Below are 27,155 nucleotides of genomic sequence, written 5' to 3'. Positions count from 1 at the left end.
GTGGGCCAGGGGAAGCTGGGCGACTGGGCCTTGTGGTCAGGAGGGCCAGTGTGGTGCCACCTGCGGTTGAAAGCACCACAGGAAGCAAGGGAGGTTTTCTGTTTAATCCCTTGTGGGGGTTGGGTAATTTTTTATATAATTTCAAATTTAGAGAAAAGTTGCAGGAATAGTTCAGTGAAGTCTCCTATACCATTTATCCAGGTTCACCAGCAGTTTGCTTTCTACCCCTTTGGTGTGTGTGTGCTTGTCCCCCACCCCTGTACATTGCAGATTAGGTTCGCTAGGTCATGCCTCTTCACTTCTAACTCCTTATAGTGTTTCTCGAGCACAGGGACATTCTCCTACATTACTACAACCCAGTGATCCGAGTCAGGAAATTTAGTATGGAGAAAATAGTATTAGCTAATCCTCTGTTCACATTAAAATGTTAACTGTCTCAACGGTGCCCTTGGTGGCCACTGTTGTGCCAGGGTCATGCACCACATTTAGTTGTCAGTCCCAGTGTGCAGAGGCTGGTTAAGATGTCCCTTAGGTGTGGTGTGTATTCATCAGTGGCTGTACCAGGGGGCTGCCTGGCTTTCTGGGGGTGCTGGCCCCAGGGCAGTGACTTCATCCTGAGCACAGAGGGAAGGGTTTTATTTATTCATTTATTTTTTTAATTCTCACCTGAGGATATTTTTCCCCATTGCTTTTCAGAGAGAGTGGAAGGGAGAGAGAGAGAAACATCGATGTGAGAGAGACATATTGATTGGTTACCTCCAGCACAGGGGATTGAGCCTGCAACCGAGGTACGTGCCCTTGGTTGGAATCCAGCCCGGGACCCGTCAGTCTGCAGGCCAACACTCTAACCACTGAGCCAAACCGACAAGGGCAGAGGGAAGGTTTTTAAATAACTGGGTCTTTGAAGGAGAGTGCAGTGTGGGAGAGGCAGGACCAGCATGGGAACAATGCTGGTAGGGGTGGGCACAACCTTGTGGCATCCAGGCAGTGGACCTGATGTTCCAAATGGGATGGCCCTTGGGATGGGATGGCATTGGAAACAGGGACTGGGCCTGGGCCCCGTGATGGGAGTTCAGAGCACAGGTTCAAGATGAAGGTCCTGTTTGCTGGGAACAGCGTAACATGAGTGAACCACATAGAGGAAGCAGGTACAAACCCTGTCATTTGGGGTCCTCAGCACCTTCTAGCCCAGTGCTCCTGTGAATTAGTGCCTGAGAAACATCACTCAGAGTAGACTTTTTTTTTTTTTAATGTATCCTTATTGATTTCAGAGAGAGGAAGGGAGAGAGAGACAGACAGAAACGTCAATGATGAGAGAGTCATTGATCGGCTGCAGCCCGCAACCTGGGCATGTGCCCTGACCGGGAATCAAACCCCGATCTCCTAGATCCTAGGCCAATGCTCAACCGCTGAGCCACGCTTGGCTGGGCAAGAGTAGACATTTGTTCATTTCTCCTTGTAGTCATGTATTGACTTTATGTATTTTGAAGCAATTATTAGTTGCATATGAGTTTAGAATTACTAGCTCTTCTTGTGAATTGAACGTCTTACCAACCTGCAGTGTTCTTTACGTCTGCCCACAGCGTGTCTGCTATTACTGGGGCTGCTCCAGCTTTGTCTTGTACACCCTTTTCTATGGGTGTCAATATTTCACATGCATCCCTAGAAACGTATAAATGGTTCTTAAATTGTAAAATACAGTCTGACAATCTTTGTTTTTTACCCTAGAGTGTAGTTAGTTTATACTGGTTGAGTTGCAGTATTAATAGCAGTATTGCTTTATATCAGTTTATGTCATAGTTTCTGAATTTTCTTATTTTATGTTTCAGCTGGACCCCTCCCCCATTTCGTTTGCTTTTCTACTTTGTGGAAATCATACTCTTCTTTTTCAGTGGTCATCTGAAAAATGTTAGCGTGCACATTTAAGCTCATAATTCATGAAGATCCTATCTTTACCTCTCCCCTAACCCTGAGAACACTTTCTATTTCCATCACATCTTCCAGGTTTAGAACCTATGGACAACCACATCACTCATAGATTGGCCACTGTTACGTTCTTTGTGAAAATTCATTCTCTTGCATACTTACCATTTGGGACATATTTGTATGTATGCTATGCTTCAGAGTTTACTTTAAAAGTCCTTATGCTAGCTCCTTATTCCTTGCACAGCTTTCTGGCTTGTCCCTCTAAACAAGCTGCTCAAATTCAGGCCTGGTCTGGCCCAGCCAGTGGCTGTCCTGACTACTCGTGCGGGTGGAGAAGAGTGCCACCCTGCAGGCCGGAGCGTGGCCGTGTGGGATGCCCAGCAGTGCAAGGGACAGTCTGAGCCCCCCTCTGACTGTGACACCCATCCTCTGTCCTCTCACCACCTGCCTACTGCTCTGTGGTTCCTGCCCCAGGTCATCACTGCTCATCAGGCTGGTGTTGTGGGGGTTTCCCTGTCACTGGTGGCCTGGAGCTCTTCCCCAAGATCTCTAAGCCAGAGATCAGAACAAGCCCACTCGCAGCCATGTCCCCTGCCAAAAAAGAGCCACTGACCCCGTTCAGCTTCCAGTCATCTCAGCAGGGGTAGGAGGGACACCAGGCACCAAGATTATATGGGGAGACCCCTCAGAGGGGACAGTGAGCCCAAGTAGGCTGGGCTAGAGCACATGCCAACATGAGCAGTGGCCAGAGAGCAGGGCAGTGGGCAGGTGAGGTGCATCAGGGCACGAGGTGAGTGCTGGCAGCATCCCAACCTGCTAAGGAAGGCCATGTGGACAGGGAGGGAGCCTGCCTGGTCCTCCCTGTCTTGGCCTGGACTCTAGGGCTCAACTGGCTGGGTTGTGCCTCTACACTGAGCCTGCTGGTACAGGGGCTGCCATGCTCCTTGGACCCACTTCTCCTGGCAGAGCTGCTCAGGGGATCTAGGGAGCTCTGATGGTAGCTTTCCTGCGATTCTAGAAATAAGAAGTCTTCTTCCTGCCACATTGTTAGGAGCGCCCAGCTACTACAGTACCAGACAGTTGCAGACACATGCTGTGGGGCTCCTAGCCCTGTCTGTTCCTGTGGGCTTTCTGGTGCCTGGTGAAGAAGCCTAGGTGGTGGAAGCTTTTCCTGCAGCAGTTGCACTTGTAGGACCTCCTGGTCAGGTGCAGTCCTGGTGGATACTGAAGCCCTTGGACCACTGGGAGGCCTTGCCACACTGGTCGCACATGTAAGGCATCTCCCCACGGTGGGCCTCCGGTGGTGGCAAAAGTGCTCATTGGTACGGAAGGCTTCCCGCAGTCCACACAGCAGAAAGGCCTCTCCCACTGGGCACCAGCTGATGCTGGAGAAGGTTGACTTTCTGCTTGAAGGCTCTCCCACAGTCACTGTGCCATTAAGAAAATGAAAAGGCCAAAGACTGTATTTGGAAAAAGACTTTCATCTAGAATACTCAAAAGAGTCTTACAAGTCAATAATAAGAAGACAAACCACCCAAAAGTCGTGGACATATCACAGGGACCATACGGACAGCAACATGCACGTAAGAAGGTACTCAGCACCACCACTTGGTGCAGAAGACACAAACTCCACTGGGATGGAGTTAGAGGAGTGACAGTGCCAAGTATTGGTGCAGATATGGAGCAGCTGGAACCCTGACACACTGTGGTGGGAGTATAAAATGGTACAGTCAGTATGGAGAAATTTTTGGCAATCTTTTTAAATCCTTGAGGGCATGCTTTTATTGATTTTTTAGAGAGAGGAAGGGAGAGGGAGAAACATCAATGTGAGAGTGAAATATCTATTGTCTGTTTCCTGCACGCGCCCCAACTGGGGATCGAACCTGCAACCTGGGTATGTGCCCCCACTGGGACTCAAACCCACCACCTTTCCGTGTATAGGACAATACTCCAACCAACCAAGCCACAGGCCAGGGCTGGCAATTTTTTATAAAGTTAAAAACGCAGTTATAACTCAGCAATTAAATTCCTAGTCATTTACCCAAGAAAAATAAAAGGCATGTCCAAATAAATACTTTTATACAAATGCTCATAGCAGTTTTATTCTTAATAGTCCAAACTGGAAACTCAAGTTTCTACAACAGATGAATAAATGGTTTATACAATCAAACATGACTCAGCAAAGAGCTACTATAACACAAAACTACACTGGGTGGAATCTTTAAAACATGCCAAAATGAAAGTGAGACGTAAAAGATTACATAGTACATGCGTCCATTTATATAAAGTCCTAGAAAAAGCAAAGCTTCTCTACACCAACAGAAAGTGGTTACATGGGGCTGGGGTGGGATTAACTGAGAAACAGCAAAAGGGAGCCTTTGGATGATAGAAATATTCTTTTTCTGATTATGAAGGTGGTTACACGGGTGTACATTAAAACTCTGTACACTTAAAACAGGTGTTTTACTGTGTGGAAACTTGACCTCAACAAAGTTAAGGTGGTCTAGTAATACCTCCGCCTACACTTCAAATGGTGAGTTCTCCAGAAAGTACTGTAGGCCCTTTTTGAACTATTTATTCCCTTGAGACTTCTAGGGTTGCTGGAATTTGTTAACTCAAAATATGCATTCATGGGCAAAAAGAAAAAACACATTTTATACAATTTCAAAAGTGGTTTTGATTAATGTTCATATAAAGAAAATTCAGTCAACAACTAACGTGGTCTCGCTAGGCAGTTACCCGCTGTGTAATAAACCTGCCTGCTTCAGAACAGCTCCACCAAGAGGAATCTGCAATGCCCCGTTTCTGTTCAGATTTCCTTTAGTTCCTTATTCTCTGACAAATGTCTACTTTTCTCCATAGACCAGTTCAAATGCTACCTCTTCTGTGAAGCTGTCGCAGATCTTCGTTACGTCTGTCACCTCCTCGCCTCTGCTCCTACACATGCGTATATTTCTACATTTTGCTCAGTGTGCCATGATCTGGCTTCCCCATCAGACTTGGAATGGCATCGGGTTGGATAGTCCTATTTTCCCAGGACTTCCCGCTGGTCCTTACAGGTCAATACATTTTCAAATAAATGACAAAATGAGCTAAAGGGCGGGGAGTAACAGAAGAGTTGAGTTCAGTCCTGGACTGCTAAGATAGAAAGAAGTTATGTAGTGCACTGCGACTCTATGCCCTGGAGTGAACCAGAAAGATGCATAGGCAACTAAGGAAAGACAATGCTCCCCAAAGAAAGTGCATGGTCATGGCTGAGCTCTGATGGCAGCAAATATGAGGGCACTAGGCTTACACTGGCCACTGCCTGCAACTTCTGGCTTAAGGGCAAGCAGCAGACATCAACCGGGCTAAAAAAGAAGGTATTTCCAACAGACCAGTAGATTACAGTTTATAAAACAACAACAAAAATCCAAGGGTTTTAAAATAGCAGTACAGAAGGACAAAGTAGGAGAGGCACCACATACAAAGACGTGGGGTGTGCTTTTTATTGTCTTGCACTAGACACAAGGGACACACAAATCAATCAGATGTTACCATTGTCCTTAAAGAATGAGCAGTGTAATGGAAGATATATATACACACATACACAATTCTTATATATCAAAATAAGTGTAGTAACAGGTGAGAACTGAGGGACAGAAGCCCAGAGGGGGACAGGGCTGAGCATGACATGATGCCACAGTGGTCTTGACTCATGATGAGGAGTTAACCAGGTGAAGTGAGGAGACATTCAAACAAGGCTGGAGGCAAGGAAGCAGGGAGAGCTTGGATTCAGGAACAGCAGTTAATGTTGCTGCAACACTGAGTTAGGTGGTAGGAGACACGGCTCCAAGAAGCAAAAGACCTCAGGATTCAGGAAAGGAGGCTTAGAATGTCCTAAGGACCACAGGGAACCAACTTGTGGCTTTAAATAAGTACTTCTCCAACTAACTTGCCTTTTCTTTAAATCCTCACCTGAAGATATTTTTTCCATTGCTTTTCAGAGACTGGAAGGAGGAGAAACATTGATGTGAGAGAGACATCAATTGGTTGCCTCCTGCACGTGCCCCGACCAGGCTGAACCTGCAACTGAGGTATGCACCCTTGGCAGGAATGGAACCCAGAAGCCTTAGTTCTAAGGCTGACGCTCTAACCACTGAGCAAATCTGGCTAGGGCTCCAACTTGCCTTTTTGATAGATCAAAATTGCTACATAATACTGTTTAAAGTAATGACTGGATTGTTCTCCTTCAAAGGGGATTTAAGTCAGGGATGAACTGTGTGCAGTAAAATCTAGAAACTTTTCAAGACCTAGCTCCTGCCCCCAAACTATTCCAGCTCAGAGTCAGCTGTCGTCAGGTGGTTCTCCTGAGGACACATGTTCCTAGCAGACGACAGCCATCCGGCACTGCTGCAAACATAGGTGGCAGCCCACTCCTAAAGCAGGCCCATCCATGACTCTGGGAAATGCTGACATGTCCAAAGCCACGTGATTCAGGACTCATGACACTCCCCAAACATCACTGAGTTGGAGAATACTTTATAAGCTATCTGTATGTTCCCTCTGACTTACAGATTTCTCACCCAAATGTATGGGGGTTTTACTCAGGGAAAGTCTCTCTTGGTGAACACCTTGATTATTTTTAAAGTTTGGAGAACTGAAATCTTTCCTGTACTGACTACATTCATAGAGTTTCTCTTCAGAGTGAATTTTCTGATGTTGAAGGAAGTTTGATCTCTGAATAAACCCTTTCCCACAATAACTACACACGTAGGGCTTTTCTCCAGTATGAATGATCTGATGGAGAAGCAGCTTGGAACTCTGGATGAAGGCTTTCCCACAGTCCTTACATTCAAAGGGCCTGTCCCCAGTGTGGATTTTCTGATGTTCTGTGAGATGAGCTTTCTGGAGAAAAGCTTTCCCACATTCTTTACATTCATATACCCTCTCTCCAGTGTGAATTTTCTGGTGTCGAATAAGGTATGAACTCAGGAAGAAAGCTTTCCCACATTCATTACATTCGTAGAGTTTCTCTCCGGTGTGAATTCTCTGATGCTGAGTAAAGTTTGAAGTCTGGCTGAAGCGCTTCCCACACTCATTGCAAACATAAGGCCTCTCTCCAGTGTGGATCCTCTGATGCTGGATAAGCTTTGAGCTCCGAATAAAGGCTTTCCCACATTCATTACATTCAAAGGGCCTCTCTCCAGTGTGAATTCTCTGATGTTCAATGAGGTCTGAGCGATGACGGAAGGCCTTTCCACATTCCTTACATTCATACTGTTTCACTTCTGTGTGGATCTGATAATGTCGAATAAGGCTTGAGCTCCTAATGAAGGATTTTCCGCATTCATTACACTCATAGGGTCTTTCTCCCGTGTGAATTCTCTGATGTCGAATGAGTAACGAACTCTGACTGAAGCCTTTCCCACATTCTTTGCATTCAAAAGGCCTCTCTAGGGTATGAACGCGCTGGTGTCGAATCAGGTCTGAGCTGTGACAGAAAGCTTTCCCACACTGAGTGCACTTGAATGGCTTTTGTCCTGCATGTGCTCTCTGATGCTCAATGAGATCTGCATAGTGAGCGAAGTCTTTCCCACAAGCATTACACACATAGAGTCTATCTCTGCTGTGAACGCTCTGGTGCTCAGCAATGTTGGAGCTCTGGCTGAAGCCTTTCCCACACTGGTCACATTTGTAAGGTTTCTCCCCAGTATGAGAAATCTGATGTCTAACTTGGTCTGAAGTAAATGGGAAGCTTTTGCCACAAGTCTCACATGGGTGTGCTTCCCCTTCTATAAGTTCTCTCTGAAGGATGAGGAGGTTTGAGCTCAGAACTGGGCTGCCTCCTGACTCACTTCCCACTTGGGCTGCCTCTCCTGTTTGGATCCTCCAGTGAGTAACTGTCACCTGCTTGAGACCAACCTCCTGAGACAGGGAGTTCTGCAGACTCTGCCCTTCCAGGTTTCCCAAAAGCCCCCCTAATCTGGGTTCAGCAACCCCCCCCGACTCAGGGGCAGGGGGCTCCATCACTGTGAGTGTTCCTGACATTGTCGTATGCGGACATCCATCCTCAGAAATTCAGGCTGCAGAGTCACCTTCTCGTCACCAGTTCCTACATCAGAATCTAAAATAAAATAGAACATGGTCATCTTTTTCCTCATTAACAGACAGGAACCCACTGGAGTGGGTGGAGGTAAAACACATCCACCGAGAGGAAAATGTATCCTCCGCTCACACTCTTGACCCAACACACGGTGACCACAGCACTTGTCTTACCCTCAAACAGCCGCCCCATTTGGGAAGGCTTCCTTGGGGCTCCACCATCCAACTCCAGGGGATAGACTGGTCGGGTGCCCAGTGGGTAGGGATATGACTTGAATTACCAAAATCAAGATGTATTTCCAAAGAAACACAAATTTACCAATCTTACCACCTCTTTGTTGTCCCTCATTCCTTCATGTCCTCCCTTCCCTCCTCATCAATTTAGATCCCCTGGTCTGCGGTTTTATATTCACTTGGGTTATATATTAAAACCATTCTCTTGCATATTGATCCTAACTCCCCTGCCCTTTTCTTCCTCTATCATACTTATGTGGGAAACCCTGCTCAAGTTGAATTCTGCTTGCTTCCTATCTGTGTATGCATCACTGCTGAGCTCCCTACGTTCTTGAACGCTTTGCCTAACGGCGCCCTGAGCAATTTCTACACTGCCCTAACTCTCCTAGGAGACCATTTCCTGATTTCTATTCTTTTATCAAATGTCTAACCCTGCCTCCTCCTCCTTGGCTGACGACAAGCAATGAGATGAGAATGTTCCCTTTCTCCCACATGTGCCAACCTACCTGGGTGTGTTCCTACACCATGCCCTCCCTGTGACATGGGTTAAAGCTGTCCTTGATCCAATATAAGGCAAACACCTCCCCTTGAGCACTAAAACCCACCCCTTTCATCTACCCAAGGACACAAGTCCTGCCCTGCACAGGTCTAGAGTGGAGATGTTCATAGCAGCACTAGTCACAGCCATCCAGAGCTCCATCGACAAGGATTCTAAGGGAATGGCATTCAGCAAGGAATTAGGACTGCCCTACACAAAAGCACAGGCAAATCTGACAGATGTGATGCTGAGAAAAGAAGCCAGGCACAGAGTTCATATTATATGATTCCATTTACGTAAAGTTCAAACACAGACGAAACCAATCCATAGAGGGAGACTCAAGACACTGATGGTCTCTGGGATATCAGAGTAACACCCTCCCTGCAGCTCTAGAATTCTCGGACTAGAATCTGTCTCCCCCAAGGCTGTGCCCTCTCACAGGAAGGCCCACATGGAGCTATCCATCTCTGCATAGCAATTCACAAGTTTAGCAGCAGAAAACAGCACACACCTGTCACCTCAATGCTGTAGGCCAAAAGTCAACCCAACATGACTGGGACTTTGCTCAAGGTCACAGGTGTCATCAAGGCTGAGGGCTCATCTGGAAGCTCTGGGAAAATCCATTTTCAAACTCGTATTGTTGACAGAATTCAGTCCCTTGTAGTCGCAGGCCAGCATCTGTTTCCTTGCTGGCGGTCAGTTCCTCAGGGCCACCTGTATCCTCCAGACAGGAACTCATTGATTCCTCTCTGCTGTGTCTTCAGTGACAAGCTGCAGAAAACCCTGCTTCCCAAGGGCTCCTATGGCAGCTGACTTGGCACCTTAATTACAGTAGCAAAATCCCTCCATGACAGCTGGGTGCTGTGCACATTAAGGGCCAGGAATCTTGGAGGGCCTCCCTTACCCCAGTGATGCCTGGAAGATAGCCCCCTGGGATCAGCCACAGCTGTTTGAATCCCACTGCCCAATCCTGCCTTCACAGGTGCATCACCTGAGAGCTCTCCCCAGTTGACTCCACTTTCAGGGAGCTCCATCTGGATGCTGCCACAAGGTCACTGCTCGACCCCAATATGCACTGGTAGGAAACAGGGCCGCTGCAAACCCACTTCCTATGTGGCTGCCAAGCACAAGGATGCATCAGAGGACAGAGCACAGGGCACCCTTCCAACATGGTTTTTTTTACCTGAGCTACAATTTCCATAAAGTGCAACATCCTGATGAAGTCATCACGTACACCTGAGGAACCATAGCCCTAGTCAACACAGACCACATCTGTGGCCAGAAAGGCTCCCCCCCCCATGGTAACCATTTCTCTTACTATAGGTGAGTTCATCCCATTTTAAAATTTTATTTACATGGAATCATACAGTATGTTCTCTTCTGCTTTTCTCAAAATGTGCCCACTTTTATTGAAATACATTTCACATACCATAAAACTCACCATTTTAAAATGCACAATTCAACCTTGCTGGCATGGCTGTCATTGGTGTCGACCTATGAACCAGGAGGTCACAGTTCGATTCCTGGTCAGGGCACATGCCTGGTTGCAGGCTCATTCCCCATGGGGTGTGTAGAGAAGGCAGCCAGTTGGTGACTCTATCTCATTATAGATGTTTCTATCTCTCTCCCCCTCTCCTTTCCTCCCTTTGAATAAAAACATTAAAAAAATAATAAAGTGCATGATTCAGTATTTTCTAGAACATTTCTACAGTTGTGGCAATATCACCACCAACTAATTGGTTCCAGAACATTTTCATCACCCCAGAGATATCTGCTAACACTCAATATTGTGCCTCTGAAAGTCCCTCCTACGTGGATACATCACAGTTCACGTTCCACCTTCCCAGGCACAGACACCTGGGTGGTTTGTAGTTGGGGCCATGAATAAGCCCCTATAAAGGCTCCTGTCCTGTCTTCTGGCAGATGGGCCCTCATTTCTATGGGGTGCCCATCAGTAGTGTGACTGCTGGGCCACATGTCCTAGTACTGCTTCACTTTTGTACCTCCCATCAGGACATGTGCAAATTCCACTGTGATCCATTGCAGCTGAGGACCAGCGACTGTGGTGGGTCTGGGGCTCTTCCCCTTGCTTGATGGGTGGGTCTCTTCAACGACCCTGGTCACCCAGCTCTTTCACTGGGTGTTGGAGATAGCACTCGGGAGGCTGGGACTGAGTTTAGACTGTGACTGTGGGAAGCTGCACTGGCGCCACCAGAGTCTGGCTGGGATGAAGGGTGGCCAGTGGGGTAAACTGTGGCAGAGAATAACACTGCCCAGCATCCCTGCTTCCTTTGAGTGACAGCAATCCCACTTGAGATTTTAGTAGACACATGGCTACCCAGCTAATGACTACATTTCCTAGAGTCCCCTGAGGTTGGATGTGACCGTGACAGGTCCAGCAGGGAGACAGAAACAGAAGGCATGTGTGCACACGGCCTGTCTCCCACCCACAGGGGCACACGGATAAGGCACAGTAGCTAGGCTTCTGGAGAATGAGGGGTGCAGCCACCACCTGCCTATGAGAAGGAACATGAGAAATCAAGTTTCCTGCTTGGAAACATTATTTTTGAATCTGTTACAGCAATTTGAAACCACGCTGAAAAAGGCTAATAAACTACTTGACCATTGGATGTAACGCTTCCAGGGATGAAAAGGGAACGGGATTCGCATGCCACTAACTGATGACAATGAGAAGCTGAGCACAAGATGTGCCAACTGGTCTGGCAGCACAGCTTCTGCAGCAGTGGCCCACTCAGTGTGGCCACGACACAGCACGTATAGCCACTGCCCGGTGGCAGTAACTGAGAACGTTCTTCTGAGTTAAAGTCCCACTAACTTGGTTTAAAATAATCTGTCACCTATTTATAAGAATTACTTTTAACTAGTTACTTTTCAAGATATAAAACTAAAACTATGCTGAGAAAAACTTAAAAATCCCCAAAAGTTCAACAGATAAGTACTGTTAGCTATTTAGATATATTCATCCAGGCCTCTCCTTAAAGTCACCCGCTCACGTACATGCACAATTTTCAGAAATAAAGACAAGATGCCCATCTACCTCCAACACCTCCCCATTTATATCCTGGCACTCTTCAAGTTCATCCCACAGATGTCCTGAGTGCTTTAGATGGTATCACCATCACAGGCACTCACTCACTGAGTCCCTACGATGGATCAGGCGCTGGAGGGAACATTTGTCCCTGTGTTTCTGGTGTCCTGAGGGGTGTTCCCTGAGGTGCAGAGTTCACCAAATGAAAGATGTGGGAACACATGTAGGCACACAGCACCTCCTCCTCCACAGGGTGCAGTCCGCTCTGCTCTTACCAGCCTGCAGCATTGTGGGGGACAGGCCCCCTGAGGAGATGCTGCAGCCAGCCCATGCTGCCTGGGAGCAGGAAGGAAAGTCTAACTAGCCCTTAGCCTGAAGAACTCCAGTGTCACTCCATCCTACCCTGTGACTAGCAGAAAGGCAACAGGTTACTCCTCATATGCCTCACTGGTTCAGAACTGGGGGTACGGAGGGGTACTATTAGGAGCCCTTGAACCTGAACCAGGCACAGTGCTTAACAATGGACCTGCATTGTCTCTAACACTCCTCCAAACCTGATGAGTATTTACTTTACTTTACAGATGAGGAAACGGAGACTATGACACTCAACTACCCAAGATCACTAAGCCCGTACGTGGCAGAATTAAGGTTCAAGTCCAGGCCTGTCTTCCTCCAGTACCCATTCCCTATTGTGAAAAGTTTGTTCTCCTTCCCAAGTGTAATCTGTCATTTTTACAGGATATTTTGATTAGATCAGCTGGAATGAGTATTATAAAAGTAAGCTTACATTTTAAGCCTTGTTATTTTTCTTAATTTAAAAGAAGAGGAGTAGGATGTTGGTTTTTGTGTTGGAAGTAAGTGATATCTTCTGATTTTTAAGTTTAAAATGACTATTACTACCTGAAAACAGCTTGCATCTGCTCACAGGGATATAGCTTTAAATATACATATGTGCCTCTTAATTGCTTTTACAATTTTTTTAACTTTAGAGGAAGTCTTCAAAATATACTTTGCTTTGAATATACATTCATCTAATAATCAGCAATCTTTCAGTTTCTGCTTAGCTCCTTTTTCTTCTGTCAAGAAAAATTAAACTGATACTCTTTCATTTAAAGAAACCTGAATGAACCATCTACCTCACTGATGAGAAAAAAGACAAAGAAAAAAAAACCTGAATGAAATACACCAGACTTCTGCTTCCACACGACAATGGGCTAGCATGGCCCACCCTTCCGTTATCTAGAATTTGCTGGATAAATGGAACATGAATTGTCTAAATGCAGAGTTGATGTTGAAAGAGATGGGGCAATCCTCAGTGCTGGAAATGAGCAGGAGCTGAATATGGGAGTGGGAACCTGTGAGCAGCCCTGAGTGGCTTTGGGGTGGCAAGGGGGTGGCACTAGAAACTGTTCTCACATCCGCACTGGTAAAGGGGCATTACGGCCTTGGGCTCCCAGGTCAGTCAGAGTCATTGTCTGTTGATTTCGGCCTAAAGAAAGGAAGTAGGAAGGTTTCAGCCTTGAGAATAACAAGAAAAGTAAAGCAGGGGCCCCTGAGTGAGACATGGACTAGAGCTCTTCACGACCTACACCAGTGGCTGACCCACAGCTGCCACTGCCATACCTGTGCTCCTGCCACTGCGTGATGAAGGGAACTGAGCACTGGTGTGTGCTTCCCTTGTTTTCTTACGTTCTTCTCACAGCCATCCATGAGGTTCAGGAAAGTGGCTTGCTTAAGTGCCATCTCCTCCTCCCCACCCCACGGCCATTTGGTTTCTGCTCCCAGGGCTCTGCCCAAGGATGCCAACAATCTTCTTTCCTGACAAGTCCAGTGTCCTTTCACCTGTCATCTTCCATGACCTGAGGCAGTACTGCACATGCCTGAACTGCTTCAAATGCACTGCTGTCATGGGTCAGCTACTTCCCTGACCAACCATTCCATCTCTGGTTCATAAATGCTGTCTGGGCCTTCTCAGCTCTGCCCCCTCTCCCTACCATTCCCAAGACCTTTCCAGGAGAGTCAGGAATCCATCACCATCACTCCAGGAGAGACTGAAGCCACAAGAGGAGGCTTGTGAAAAAACAGCAACCTCTCCCCAATTTCTCTCTGTATCTCCCATAAGAGGAATACTGTGGTTACTGACAGTATTAAGATGCTGTTTACAATGTTACAGCTTTAATAGGGACAAAAGTTCCATCTCTGTGGATAGGAGCAAGTTATACCTGAAAACTTGGTTAGATTGGCATCTCTGGGATGCTTCTGTCATTCATTGGGACTGGGCCTCAGAGTAGAGAAGCGCTGCAGGGCAATTATGAGCACGAACTCCGAAGTCAAACTGCCTCCAGCTAACATCCTTGGGAAATAAATCTCAGGCCCTGAGCACCCCACGACCATGATGTAGCCAGTGGCAGCACACAATGTCCCTGGTATCAGAGAGATGGCCACTGGGACTGATAAAAACATCTAGGGAAAGGGAACTTTCAGGAAAGAGCTAAGACAGTGCAGCTAAACCACCTCTCCCCACCTGGCAATTCTCCTTCAGGACTGAGGGTGGAAGGAAATTCTGTTCATCTCATCTTCCTGTCCACTTCTACCCTGGCCAGGGCAGGTACCGGCTCTGCATCTCCTCCAGCACAGAGGCTCAAGGCCCCGGCCGCTCTCCCAGCCTCGTTTCGAGAGGTCCCTCGGGTCCAAGGAGAGGAGGCCGGCTTAGAGCAACAGCAGGGTTACCCGCACCTGTCCCCACCCCAAGGCCACCGCAGAGGGTAGGAGGCTAGAGAAGCACGACACAGACGCTTAAGCCAGAGGCTCCACGGCTGAGTGGGTGTCTTGGAACCGGGAAAGGAGCCAAGAGAGTGGAACCGGGTATCTCCTCTCCCTGCGGGCCAAGGGCCGAACTGGCAGCCCCGCTCGACGGCCGTGGGGGCTGCCGGGAGACCGGCTCACAGACGCCAGACTCCGGGACACCTGTGAGGGGAAGGCGGCGCTCAGCCCACCTGCCCGCGGCCACGAAGGCGCCACTCACCTGACGCCCACCCGCGAGAAGACCGCTCCAGCTCTGTACAGAACCCTGGCCCCCCGGCTCTGCAGGACCTGCCGACAAAGCCCGCAGGGCCTCGGGCATTCCGGCCGGAAACCGGCCCCAGGCCCCGCCCTGAGAACTTCCGGTTCTGCTCTAGGCAGGCCAGGGCTGGGCGGCCTCTCGTTGGTCTGGACTTCCGGCGGGCTCCAGAGCGGAGGGGGGAGTGGGGGTGCCTGGTGTTTTGCTCTTTGGGTGTTTGGCTGTCTGGGTGCTGGGGGATCTCCAGCCTCTGGGCGAGGGCTAACGCACCGTTGAGAGTGGTGTGGCCCAAAAGGTTGCTCACCTAGCAAGCTCAGGGAGGCCTGCGTGGCAGCCTTGCAAACTCAGACACCTAAAGTAACCGCAAAAGATGGTCTGAAATGAAAACTTTCTAACTAAAAAGGAGGGGGGGGGGGGTCCTCGTGTCCTAGGCTAGTATCTTCCCTGACAAAGGTCAATCTTTACCCTAACTGAACACGTCTGGTATCTTTTTGCACCTATGATAACATATCATTGGAATGTCAGAGTAATTTTCCTTTTTCCAGAGCCCTCAGGGTACAGAGTGCTCTGCAGAGACCACAAATCCCCTCACTGTTACTGAGTTAATTGCTGACTGTTAACTATCCTGCACCCACCTAAGTAAAAGACGTGTGTGTCTATCATTTTACTTCCGATCCAATCCGAGAGGTTTCCCTGCTTTGCTTTCTCCCACCTCCCCGACCTATCAACAATGGATTTCATGTAACCCACTTGCCTCTCCTTTTTTTAAAAAAAAATATCTATTGGTTTCAGAGAGGAAGGGAGAGGGAAGGAGAGATAGAAACATCAATGATGGGAGAGTCGTCATTGATCGGCTGCCTCCTGCACGCCCCTGACTGGGGATCAAACCCACAAACTGGGCATGTGCCCTGACTGAGAATCAAACCACAATTTCCTGGATTCTAGATCTATGCTCAACCGCTGAGCCACACCCAGCTGGGCACATCTCCTCTTTTGATTGTAATGTATAAAATAAAGTGCAAAACTTCCATTCCCTGGAGTATTATCTCAGTCAGTTGAGGTTCTGGCTTCCTGGGAATTGTTGACAGTTTGGCTCAAATAAATGCATAAAAATTCTTTACAGGTTTGAGTGACTTCTTACATTAACAGTGACCTGACCCCCCAATGTAAACAAGGGTTTTAGTTTCTGGTAAGCTGTCACTGCCCAGGCTGAAACCCAGCACAGCTCAGGCACTATTGCAGAGGACTCTCTCTCAATATTAGGCTGTATGCATGACCTTTAGACCTACAAATATATATGCTTAAGACAAATATGAATTATTTTATAATGCAAAATGTAAAAACATTGTGACCCAGCCAGGCTTGGCTCAGCGGTTGAGCGTTGGCCTAGGATCCAGGAGATTGCGCTTTGATTCTCAGTTAGGGCACATGCCCAGGCTGCAGGCTCGATCCCTGGTCTGGAGCGTGCAGGAGGCAGCTGATCAATGACTCTCTCTCATCATTGATGTTTCTCTCTCTCTCCCTCTCCCTTCCCCTCTCTGAAATCAATAAAGATATATTTAAAAAAATAAAAATAAAAACAAAAACATTGTGAACACTACACTAATTTGTGAGGACTTCTGAAGCTACAAACTGCTGCATAAAGATGTAGTAGTCTTTATGTTTAGATAACTGACTGCTGGCAGCTTTTAAGCCTCACCTCTCCCTCTTCCTTTGACTACTCATCTGGGCAAGCTGATAAGAAAGCCTGGCTGTTCCCTCCAAGTTCCTGCCTGCAAGTGGGAACCCTCATCCTGGCCTCACAATCAAAACCAGCCTGTTTTCTGTGCTCTCTCAATCCATTTTCAGAGGCCTGTCCTGCTGCCTCCAGATAAACCTCCTTATGTTAATAGGAAATCTCAAACACTCTTGGTGTGTGTGTGTGTGTGTGTGTGTGTGTGTGTGTGTGTGTGTGGTCACAAGCCCACATCAGAACCACATCTTGGGTGGGGGTCTACCCTGTTTCTGCAGAATGATCGCAATAGAAAAGAAGCAACAAAAGGGACTGTCCTCACTACTAGGCACATGAAGGAAGAATGTGACAACTCGTTCATTTGTCTTTCCTCTTCCCTAAGCAGCACGTTGGCTGCCCAAGTCCTAGAAGCAGTATGTTTCTGACATGTTTCCTACAGTAAGTATGTTTCCCACACCAGTTTATAAGTTAAACAACCACAAACGTTCCTGGCATCTGGAGCAGTGACTTTTTTTTTTTAAGATATCTTTATTGATTTCAGAGAGAGGACAGGAGAGGGAGAGCGAGATAGAAACATCAATGATGAAAGAGTTATTGATCAAGCCCGCAACTGGGCATGCGCCCTGACCGGGAATGGAACCCCCCTCGCCTGGATCCCAGGTGGCCGCTAAGCGCTGAGCCACGCCCCGCCGGGCCTTCTTTTAAGACACAGCTGTGCCAGCGCCAGGCACTGGGGGCAGGGGCGCAGTGAGCGCGGCGGGGCTCTCTGCGGGAGGCGCCGTCGGGGACCGCAGCTCCCGGAGGGGTCTCCAGCCTGCCTTCAGCACTCTCCAGGGGAGCCCGTGGCACTGAGGTTCCCTGCCAGTCTGCCCAGAGCTGCACAACCGCAACGCTCACGCCCGAAGCCCAAAGTCTTCCTTCAGCGAGCATCCCGAGCGAGCCAGGGAAAGGAACCGAAGAAGGCGGGGCCTAAGCGCGTGCACGCGAGGGAGGCGGGGCCCAAAGCGGGCGCGGGCCGGGGCCCGGGGCCCGGGGGCCGGGCCGAGCGCGCGCCCCGCCTGAGGGCGGCGGGCCTGCGGAGCAGCCGGAGCCCGGGGCGGGCCGGGGGCAGGGCTGGGGGCCCTGAGGAGGGCGGGGCCGGTAGGGGATCCGCCCGCCGCGCTGGGCTGCGCGGGAGATTCGTGGGCGCCCTCAGGCCAACTTTGGCCCCCGCTGGACCCAGTTGGTAGCCGGGTCGCCCCGGGGGCGCCACACATGTCGCGGTCCCTGCCCCGCAGTCCCGCCGGCGCTGCGGCCGCCATTAGCGGCCAGTCCTTGGCCTCGCCCCTCGGCCTCTCCAGCGGGGTCCACGCTGCTCCGGCCCAAGTCCCCGGCTCTATGAAGTGCGGAGGAGCCGAGCGCGTGCGGGGAGCGCGGCGGCGCCACGGCGCGGGGAGCCGGTCAGCTACAGCACCCTCCCGTCTCGCCCCAGCGATCCACGGTCCAGGCGCGGGAGAGGCCGTTCTGGTGCGCGAGACGCGGGAAGTCAAGCTTTAGAGGCCATCAGAAATCCCACTGGGCAGCGATGCAGCTTGGCCCCGGGCGAGTGAGCTTTGGAAGCAAAGGTTGGAGGGGAGACGATTTGGAACTGGCTCCAGGAGGATGGCCCAGGGCCAGCAGGGCAGTGCCACATCAAGACCAGCCCAGGACAGTTCCAGTCATGGTTTGGTTCTGGCGTTTTCTTTTCAGATTTGTTGCAGCAGGATGTGATTCATGCATCCTGGGCTACTTAACCCTAATGCTGTAGGCACTGAAGGCCTCACCTGCTCACCTTCAGGTCCTTGTATGCTTTTTGCTTGAACAGGCAATATGAAACAGGAAGTGTTAGGGGCGGAAATATTAACCATGCTATGTTAACCATGATTGTTAGCTATAGTTATAAGAAATATTAATCATGCTGTTAAGTGTGATTGTTCTGTTCTGATTAGAGAAAGCACATTCTAACCTGGCTGAGTGTTGTATCCCCTGGGACATGGGAATTAACTTTGGAATGTGGGCCATACTCCTTTTATTATCATGGGAAGATTAACAGCCTTGTTCCCAAAATAATGGAGGCCCGCTCTTTGCAACCCCCAGCCCACATTGCCTGTAACTTTATTAGTATTATACCTTGCCTACTTCCCCATGTCTGTAATTCCTGTTTTCCCATGTAATCTTGTCGTCCTACCCAATATAAGCAGCTGGTTTATGGGGGTAGATAGAGCAGATTTTATGTGAAAGGACCCATACTGCCAGCATTATTGGAATAAATACTCATATACACTCAACCCTCTCTGCTTAATTGGCTCAAGTGGTGAGAGTCAGTGGGGTCCATTGTTTCAGAAGAGTGTGTATTTCATTTAAATTGCTTTTTCAGCCAGTCACTCCACAGAGACTAAGTTTGCATAGTACGAATGTTTTCTATACAATAATAACATTAAAAACTATTAAAACACGTGGTTGAAATATGAGACCAGATATATGAAATAAGCCAGTGGTTGTGAAACATGTAAGACTGATATGAAAGTTAGTTGGCCAGTGCTGCCCAAGCATCAGGAGCCGCGGCATTTCGGCCTTCCTCGAGAGACCATCCCAGCGCTTAAAGGCTAAGTGTCTCCATGTATGTCTGCCCGCCTTTGGCCAGGGGACCGTGGGGAGGCCACAGTAGGGGAGCAGAGAGGCTACGGCTCTGCCTGCGGCGTCTCCACCCTGGAAACCCGCGTCCGGCAAGCGCCGTGGTTGCCTTGCACCCGGGGCTGCGGCGCGGAGCTGGAGCCCGCAGGGACCCAGGTCCCACCCAGGAGGCAGAGCGCCAGCGGGCGGTAACTGCCTCTCCCAACTCGGGCCAGGGAGCCTCTGCGTCGCGCAGCCGCTCCTCGCATTCCCTCCCTCCCTCCAGCAGGGCGGCGCCCCGCGTCTCGGCCGCGTGAAAGCGGCGGACCGGGCGCCCTGAGGCCGCTCCGCGTCGGCCCCCAGGGCCCGCCCCACGAACGCGGAGCGCGCAGGAACTGCATTTCCCAGGCTGCCGCGCGGCCGGGACTCCTCCTCCGGCTTCGCCCGGGTCCCAGAATGCCGCGGGAGCCCCGGCCCCGCCCCTCCACCTGGCCCGGAGCGCGGCTGGGGACCGCCCTCGCTGGAAGTAGCCGTTCCGCCGCGAGGCAGGTGCGGTAGGGTGGGGTGCAGGTGAGACCCCTTGGAACCCCGGGAGAGCGCGGCATCGCGAACCGGGGCCTGGACCCTGGGTGCTCCATGACAGCCAGGGAGCCCTGAGGGGTGCTGGGGCCCCGGGGACGTGGGACAGGACCCGAGGGCGCGGGCTGGTATCCCGGGCGGGAGAGGGGGCCTGGGGGTGTGGGAGGGGACCCGTGTTCTTGGAGGTGGCCCTGGGCCTAAGGAGGGATCCGAGGGCGTGGTAGGGGGGCTGGCCATGATGTGTTCTCCCCCACAGGCCTGCTGCTGGACTGTGCGGTCGGGAGCAACGGATGTCTGGTCAGGGCTCCTCCCATTAGGGCAGGACATGGGGCCCTGCAGCGGGGTCAGATCCTTCCAGTAGGGGCTCAAGCCGATTTCCAGTTCCCGTGATAGGGTACTCGAGGGTGGTGGCACCCCAAGGCCTGGAGACAGCTGGAACTTGACCGAGTGGTAACCCCAAGGCCCCTGTGCAGCTCTGGGCAGAGGGCTAAGAAAAGGGATGACTCTGTCTAGCTGGGTCTCTCTGATCCCCAGGAGTCATCTCCCCTCCCTGCGGGCATCATCCTGGGCCAGCCCTTGGACAGTTTTGGGGCCCAGTGCTAAAGGCAGTGACCCTAAATAGGAGCATCTCAGGGGTCTGGAGTTCTTTTGGATGGAAACATGGTGGCCTCAGCCTCACAGCCTTTGGCCCTACAGGTGCAGCTGACATGGGTGAGCCCCAGGGGTCCATGCGGATCCTAGTGACAGGGGCCTCTGGGCTGGTGGGTAGAGCCATCCAGAAGGTGGTAGCAGATGGGGCCAGGCTGCCCAGAGAGGACTGGGTGTTTGTCTCCTCCAAGGATGCCGATCTCACGTGAGTGGGCCTATCCCTCCAGCACCCCCACACGCCCTCTCCAGACAGGGCTCTGGGCCAGACCTGTCCCTGAGCCTGGTGGCCTCATGTCTGTGCCTTCCCTGCCAGGTGGCTGGTGTGGCCTGGGTGTGCACAGCTCTGTTCCTAGGCAAACATCCTTCCACTCCTTCATAGCAGCCAGGGCCTGAGCTGGCCACTTTCCCTTATAGTAGCCAATCCCACCATCAGCCCTGCCTAGTTCCTGTTTCCAGTACTCCAGCCCCAGGGTGCTAGGCCCCTCAGGCCTTCAAGGGATCCCTAACAGCCCAACTATCTCCAGGGATGCTGCACAGACCCGAGCTCTGTTTGAAAAGGTTCGGCCCACACACGTCATCCATCTTGCTGCAATGGTGGGAGGCCTGTTCCGGAATATCAAATACAATTTGGACTTCTGGGTAAGTGAGGGGCCCCAATGAACACTGGGAGCCAGGAGCCAGGTTCTGGGAACTTCCTGGCCAGCTTCCCATGTTTATGTTCTAGTCTCAGGAAGTCCCTGGGGGTCAGGGCTTGGTATAGCCTGGTGGGGGCCCCCAGTGACCCACACTTGATCTGTATGTAGACAAAGGGGCATGCAGGTAGATCTGAGGATATTTGGCCTTATAGAAAAAGCCATGGAGCTGACTAGCAGGTTGGAGAAACTGAAAGAAGTCATCATTCACTGTGTGACTTGGGGCTGGTTCCAGACTCTCCTGCTCCCAGGACCACTGTGGTCCAGCTACCCTGAGCCAGGCCCACAGGGTGCAGAGGTGTGAATTGAGCTCTGGGTCTGTGGCATGTGCTCTGGGGCGATGGGGGCATGCTGTAAGGGGTAGGAGGAGAATGGGGCACTGCCAGGCAGTGGCTGAGTATTGGCCCCACCATCTCATGGCCTTGGCATGGTTCAGCCCTGCTCCTGGCACTGGGATGGCAGAGGCTCAGACCAGATTCTGCCCAGGGGCCCCAGTCAACCAGAGCCCTCCTTGTCTCAGTCACAGCCTTCCCAGCAGGCCTAGCTACCACCTCTCCCTTCTCTCCAGACCAGTTCAAATGCCCTGGCCATCTCATGTCCAATTTCCAGAACGGCATGTGGGGCCCTCGGAGGGGTGGGGATGATCAAAGGCTTCACTGCTCCTGAGGAGTAGAGCTGGGTGAGCTCCTTTGGAGTGGGTGACTGGAGGGGCTCCTTGTGCCCCAGGGCCAGATTGGGCCCTCTGAGCTTCTTTCTGCCCCTGTACTACTTGCCCTGCCCTCAGCAGCCCGTACCTGGGGCCCAGCCCTGAGCTGAAGGGTGTAGTTTTCTCCTCCAGGGCTGTGGGAAGGCAGGCCCAACCCCTCCTACAGTCCTGGGAGTGGGACTGCCGGCTTATGATGTCACAGGCAGGAGGGGCAGGACAGGTAGGACAAGCAGGCTCAGGCATTGCCCATGTTAGGGTGGCCAGAGTGTGTCCCCACTTCTGTCCCTGGAGAAGCAGGTAGGGGTTGGGAGTCTTGCCTGGAGGGTCCTGAACCCACCCCCCCACGCCCCCCAGAGGAAAAATGTGCACATCAACGACAACGTCCTGCACTCGGCCTTTGAGGTGGGAGCACGCAAGGTGGTCTCTTGCCTGTCTACCTGCATCTTCCCTGACAAGACCACCTACCCTATCGATGAGACCATGGTGAGAGGACAGGCTGGGTTTGAGGGCAAGGCTGGGCTGGAGGTGGGGCCAGGAAGTATCGGTCTCCTCTGCTCTCCCAGATCCACAACGGGCCACCACACAGCAGCAATTTTGGCTACTCCTACGCCAAGAGGATGATCGATGTGCAGAACAGGTCCTCCTGGCTCCTGCCCAGCTGAGGCCAGCCAGGAATAGGGGAAGAGGGCCCAAGGGTGGGTGGGGCCCAGTGAATAACCCAGCAGGGCTCCCAGGTCTCATCTCCCTCCTTTGCCAGCCTCTGTTTTTTCCATCTATAAGAAGCCAGGGTGGGGTGGGTCCCAGAGCAAGGGCTGGAGGAGACGCTGTGCCTCTACAGGGCCTACTTCCAGCAGCACGGCTGCACCTTCACCGCTGTCATTCCTACCAACATCTTCGGGCCCCACGACAACTTCAACATTGAGGATGGCCATGTGCTGCCTGGCCTGATCCACAAGGTTCACCTGGCCAAGAGTGAGTGCCTGCCATCCAGCCACATGAGCCAGATCGCCCTCCTGATGGGGTCCCTGGGGCTCAGCTGGGAGGTGTGTGGTGCCTGGCACAGCCTCTGACACTCGCCCCTCCCCTAATTTGCAGGCCGGGGCTCAGCCCTGACAGTGTGGGGCACAGGGAAGCCTCGGAGGCAGTTCATCTACTCACTGGTTCGTGCTGGAGGGTGCACAGCTGTCCCCAGAACATCTCCCCAGGCCTGCCATGCTGCCTGTGGGGAGCATGGGGGAGTCTGGGGAGGGGTGAGGGTCTGGGCTGACACCCTGGAGGAGCAGCCACTGGTCCTCAATAAGTCTCTGTAGGCACCCGGCCCCATGGGATTTGCTGGGTGTAGCTCTGAGCTCAGTGGGAGAAAGGACTTGGTCCATTGGGGCTGAGCTGGCCAAGGACTGCCCAAAAGGAGAGATCCTGGTCTCTGGGCTGTGCCACCACTGGACAGGACTGCTCGGGAGAGGTGACCTGTGACCCATTTGGCCATAACTTGTGGCCTTTGACCCTGCTTGTCTCACTCTAGGATCTGGCCCGGCTCTTTATCTGGGTTCTGCGAGAGTACAGTGAGGTGGAGCCCATCATCTTGTCAGGTGGGCACCTTACAGCCCCACCCCCACCGCAGCAGTGGGAACATCCATGGGGGGGGGCGCTGGGTGGTAGTGGGGTCAAGCAGAGGAGGCTTGACCTGGACTTTGGCCCCTCGCTCCCTGCAGTGGACGAGGAGGATGAGGTTTCTATCCAGGAGGCAGCTGAGGCTGTGGTGGAGGCCATGGACTTCCATGGGGAGGTCACCGTATCCTTTGGCTCTAGTGAGACACTGTGGGCCTCCCAGCTCGAGATTGTGGGTCTGATGCACAGATGGTGTTCACCCTGGGAGTTGGAGGGTGGGTCTACCGCTCTCCCAGAGCCTTCCCAGGGAAAGGCAGAGGAAGTTCCAAGGCAGGTTGGGGGAGGGTGGGGCTGCCCCTTCTGCTATGGTCTTGACCAGGTGTCCAGTTTGATACAACTAAGTCAGATGGGCAGTTTAAGAAGACGGCCAGTAATGGCAAGCTGCGGGCCTACCTCCCGGAATTCCAGTTCACGCCTTTCAAGCAGGGTGAGCCCCCTGCCCCCCGCATGACCCTCCTGCCCTCATCCCTCAAAGCCTCCTGGGCTCTCTTTCTTGGCTTTGGGCGACCACTTTTTCTTCCTACTGCCAGCTGAGGGTGGACACCTTGCAGGTATGGTCTCCAAACCCTCATCAGGCAGCAGGAAATGGGTGACTACTCTTTGACACTGGGGCCCCCACCCTCCCCACCTCCCTTGGAGGTCAGTGAAGCCCTGGCCCTCACCTGCCACCCCCCTCACCTGCCCTCTGCAGCTGTGAAGGAGACCTGTGCCTGGTTCACCGACAACTACGAGCAGGCCCGGAAGTGAAGTGCAGTGGTGGGCCAGGTGCCGGCTTCCCCTTAGACCCCTGCAGTGGCAGAGCTCAGTGGCCACTACCCTCACCCTCAGACCCTACCAGGAGTCAAGGGCACTGCCTGGCAACTTGGGCCTGCATTACACCCCCTCCACCAGGGTGGCTCCAGGCAGCTGTCCAGTGGGGCCACCATTCACATTGTTCCTCAGGGAAACAGGCCTGGCCAGGCCTGGCACCTTGCTCCTCAGTGCCAATGCCCAGGTCCTGAGTGTGTCCACTTCTGATCTTGCTCTCCCACTCCTGGGAGCCAATAAAGTACATTTTACAGGCCTCGCACTGGCAGCTCTGTGCCAGTTGTCCCCCATACCAGGCACTACATCCCCGAATCTGGCCAGCCCCAGGATACCCCTGCTGACTCCTCAGCCTCTGAGAGATGCTGGGCCACAGTTGCCAACTGTCCCTGGGGTGGCAAAGGTGGAGACATGGAGAGGCAGGTATGTGAGCAGGAAGCAGGCAGGCCACAAGCGTGAGATAGTGGACTCTTGGCCAGTGGGGGTGCAGGGCTGGGTATTCCTTGATGGAGCCCTGGCCACAAGCAGGCCTGGTGACCTGATCCCCCAAGGGCTTTCCCCCTCAGCCCCAGGACTTTGGGGGAAGAGGCTGGGTCTGGATTTGGACAGACCGAGGGGAGGATGGTGATTGGGTGGCTCAGCCTTTCCTGGGACTGCAGGAGAGAGCTGGGCCAAGCCTGGCCCCTCATCTTCCTACCCCACTCAGGCGGCAGCTTGGGTGATGGGGCCCAGCCTGCCCTTATCCCATGGACAGTAACAGGTGTCACCCAGGGGGGCCTGCTGGGCATGGTGGGCAGGGAGGTGAGTGCCATGGGCCTCCCATTCTCAGTAGGAGCAGAGCAAAGTCCAGACAGGTTGAATGACAGGTTCCCCTGGCCAGTCATTTGGTACTGGGGCGTGGACCCTGGAGTTCTCAGCTCTGAAGCCCCTCACCAGACTGCCTTGCCCAGGACCCAGGCTCCTTCCCTGGCCTGGGGGCCTACCTCTTCTCAGGGCCTTTCCTTCCTAGTGCCCTCTGCCACCTTCACACTAACTCCTAGCTTCTGACCCAGATGTGGCTGCCATGTCCATTTCTCCCTTTGTCTATTCAAGCGATATTGGCTCTCTCCCAGTGCCAAGCGCAGGAGTCTCAGCCTCTCTCCCTGAGCCCGGCTGACCTCAAACTGCACTTGTCATCACCCCTTTCTCTCAGGCAAGCCCAGATGTTTATCCTATGGGCCTCCCCAGGGGCTGGCCCTGGAGCCCCTCATGCCAATTTCTGCCTGCCTATTAGGTCTCAGCTGCAGTGGTCCTTCACTTCTGAATGCCCACCCTGCCATGCAGGGTTGTAGTGCTGCCTGTTTGCTTGTCTGGAAACACCTGGGAGGCCCCCTCTCTCCCCAGGACTTGGAGCTCCAGGACCCTTCAGTGTAACCCCTCGGCGCCAGCCCTTTGTGAATGAAGGCTCTCCATGTGGGGATTCAGGGATGGGGTGGAGGGTGTGGCGCCTGAGTTAGAGCTCAAATTAGCCAGGTAAGAAGGATGGGAAGGAGGCCAGCACAGAGCAGAGAGGCCTGGACACACCTGATGGGATACAAGTAGTAGTTATATGCCCTGAGTCATTCCCTGGTTTTCCTATGTGTGTGTGTGTGTGTTTATCATAGAGGGGCTATCTCCTCAGACAGAATGCATGTCCTCAGGCTGAGAGTTCAGGTGTCAGGTCAGCTGCTATGTGGCACCCATCCCGGCCCAGAGCAGGTCACATATAGCAGGGACAATGTTGAATGAATTATGGAATTTCATTGTTGAAGAGTTTAGAAAATGTCAAAGTAGAGCTTAAAAGAAAATAATATGTCCTTAAAATGCAAATTTAGACTGGGTGAACAGTAAAAAGACAAACTACAATCTTAGCTCTTCAAGCCTTATTTTTCCCATGTCAAAAATTACACCACTCCCCACACCCATCCTCACCTTCCCCCTGTCAGTCTCTAAGATGATCCCTGGCCACCAAGCACTCCATCTCCCTCAGAACCAATAAGAGGGACCAGGGCTCTGCTGGGTCCCCAAGCCTCAGGGAGGCCTCCTGCCTCCCCACAGCACTCTGGAAGGCCCGCGGAAACCTGGATCCGGGCTGGCCAGAGGAACTTTAACACAGAAAAGCTGGACGTCTGCTTACGCATTTCACTGGTAGTGCTAATTTTACGCTGTCACCTGGAGCGCTGCAGCTTAGGAAGGAGCTGCTCACAAGCTCTCACCAAGCAGTCCTGTCCTTCCCACCTGAGCCCCCTCCCAGGCTCCAAACAGAGAACCAGGGCGCTCTGAGACCGCTGCTGCCACCCAGAGAAGCCGGCGGAGGCTGGCAGGGCCCCACTTCTTAGCACCTGACCTGTCGTGATGACAGGCCAGAGTCTGGACCCTGCCGGTCAGTTCCTCATAATCAGGGCGAATGTCACTCCTGGAAGCTCAGCTGCCCAGCGACCATCAATCAGTGTGGCCTACGGGTCTCTGCAGCGTCCCCATGAGGGACGCCCAACAGGCACGCTCCAGGGCACCGATCTCTGGAATGCAGCTTTTCAAGCTTTCCAAGATCCTTTGGAAAACCAGGCTCTGATCTGCACACACCCGCCCAGCATTCTGCTATGGCTCGCCACCGCCCTCAGTGGCGGGACCCAGGTCCCCAGCTTGCCTCCCCCTTTCGCGCGAGACGGTTCCGGGAGCGGCCAACTTTGCCTCGTCGTGTCCCGCCCCCTTGGCGCGCCCCGCCCAGGCCGCACCCACCGGATGTCTGACGCCAAACTCTCGGACCAATGAACAGAGAGTACGG

The 27,155-nt window shown here is 52.1% G+C and overlaps 2 protein-coding genes across 3 annotated transcripts; one reads left to right on the top strand and one right to left on the bottom strand.

The window, feature by feature from the left end:
- Window positions 1-3,998: 3,998 nt before the first annotated feature.
- On the bottom strand, window positions 3,999-14,957 carry ZNF623 (zinc finger protein 623). Of its 2 annotated transcripts, none has more exons than XM_016222040.2 (2): window positions 14,857-14,957; window positions 3,999-8,032 (listed from the first exon to the last, which is right to left on the bottom strand). In XM_016222040.2, exon 2 carries the CDS (start codon window positions 7,954-7,956, stop codon window positions 6,448-6,450), a length of 1,509 nt encoding a protein of 502 aa, XP_016077526.1. In that variant the 5' UTR covers window positions 7,957-8,032; window positions 14,857-14,957; the 3' UTR covers window positions 3,999-6,447. The 2 variants fall into 2 exon arrangements, with proteins under 2 accessions (XP_016077526.1, XP_016077525.1); XM_016222039.2 differs by lacking the exon at window positions 14,857-14,957 and adding an exon at window positions 9,294-9,568.
- Window positions 14,958-20,097: 5,140 nt separating this feature from the next.
- Window positions 20,098-26,241, top strand: GFUS (GDP-L-fucose synthase). Its single transcript, XM_016222041.2, has 11 exons — window positions 20,098-20,131; window positions 20,531-20,687; window positions 21,007-21,121; window positions 22,235-22,363; window positions 22,444-22,517; window positions 22,719-22,852; window positions 22,976-23,040; window positions 23,403-23,469; window positions 23,593-23,672; window positions 23,876-23,975; window positions 24,240-26,241. Exons 1-11 carry the CDS (start codon window positions 20,125-20,127, stop codon window positions 24,293-24,295), a joined length of 984 nt encoding a protein of 327 aa, XP_016077527.1. The 5' UTR covers window positions 20,098-20,124; the 3' UTR covers window positions 24,296-26,241.
- The last annotated feature ends 914 nt before the right edge of the window (window positions 26,242-27,155 follow it).

The sequence above is a fragment of the Miniopterus natalensis genome, chromosome 16 (assembly GCF_054644295.1).
Source record: "Miniopterus natalensis isolate mMinNat1 chromosome 16, mMinNat1.hap1, whole genome shotgun sequence".
Taxonomy (NCBI): Eukaryota; Metazoa; Chordata; class Mammalia; order Chiroptera; family Miniopteridae; genus Miniopterus; species Miniopterus natalensis.
Note: the sequence above shows the minus strand (reverse complement) of the source record. Positions and strands in the feature narration are given on the sequence as shown.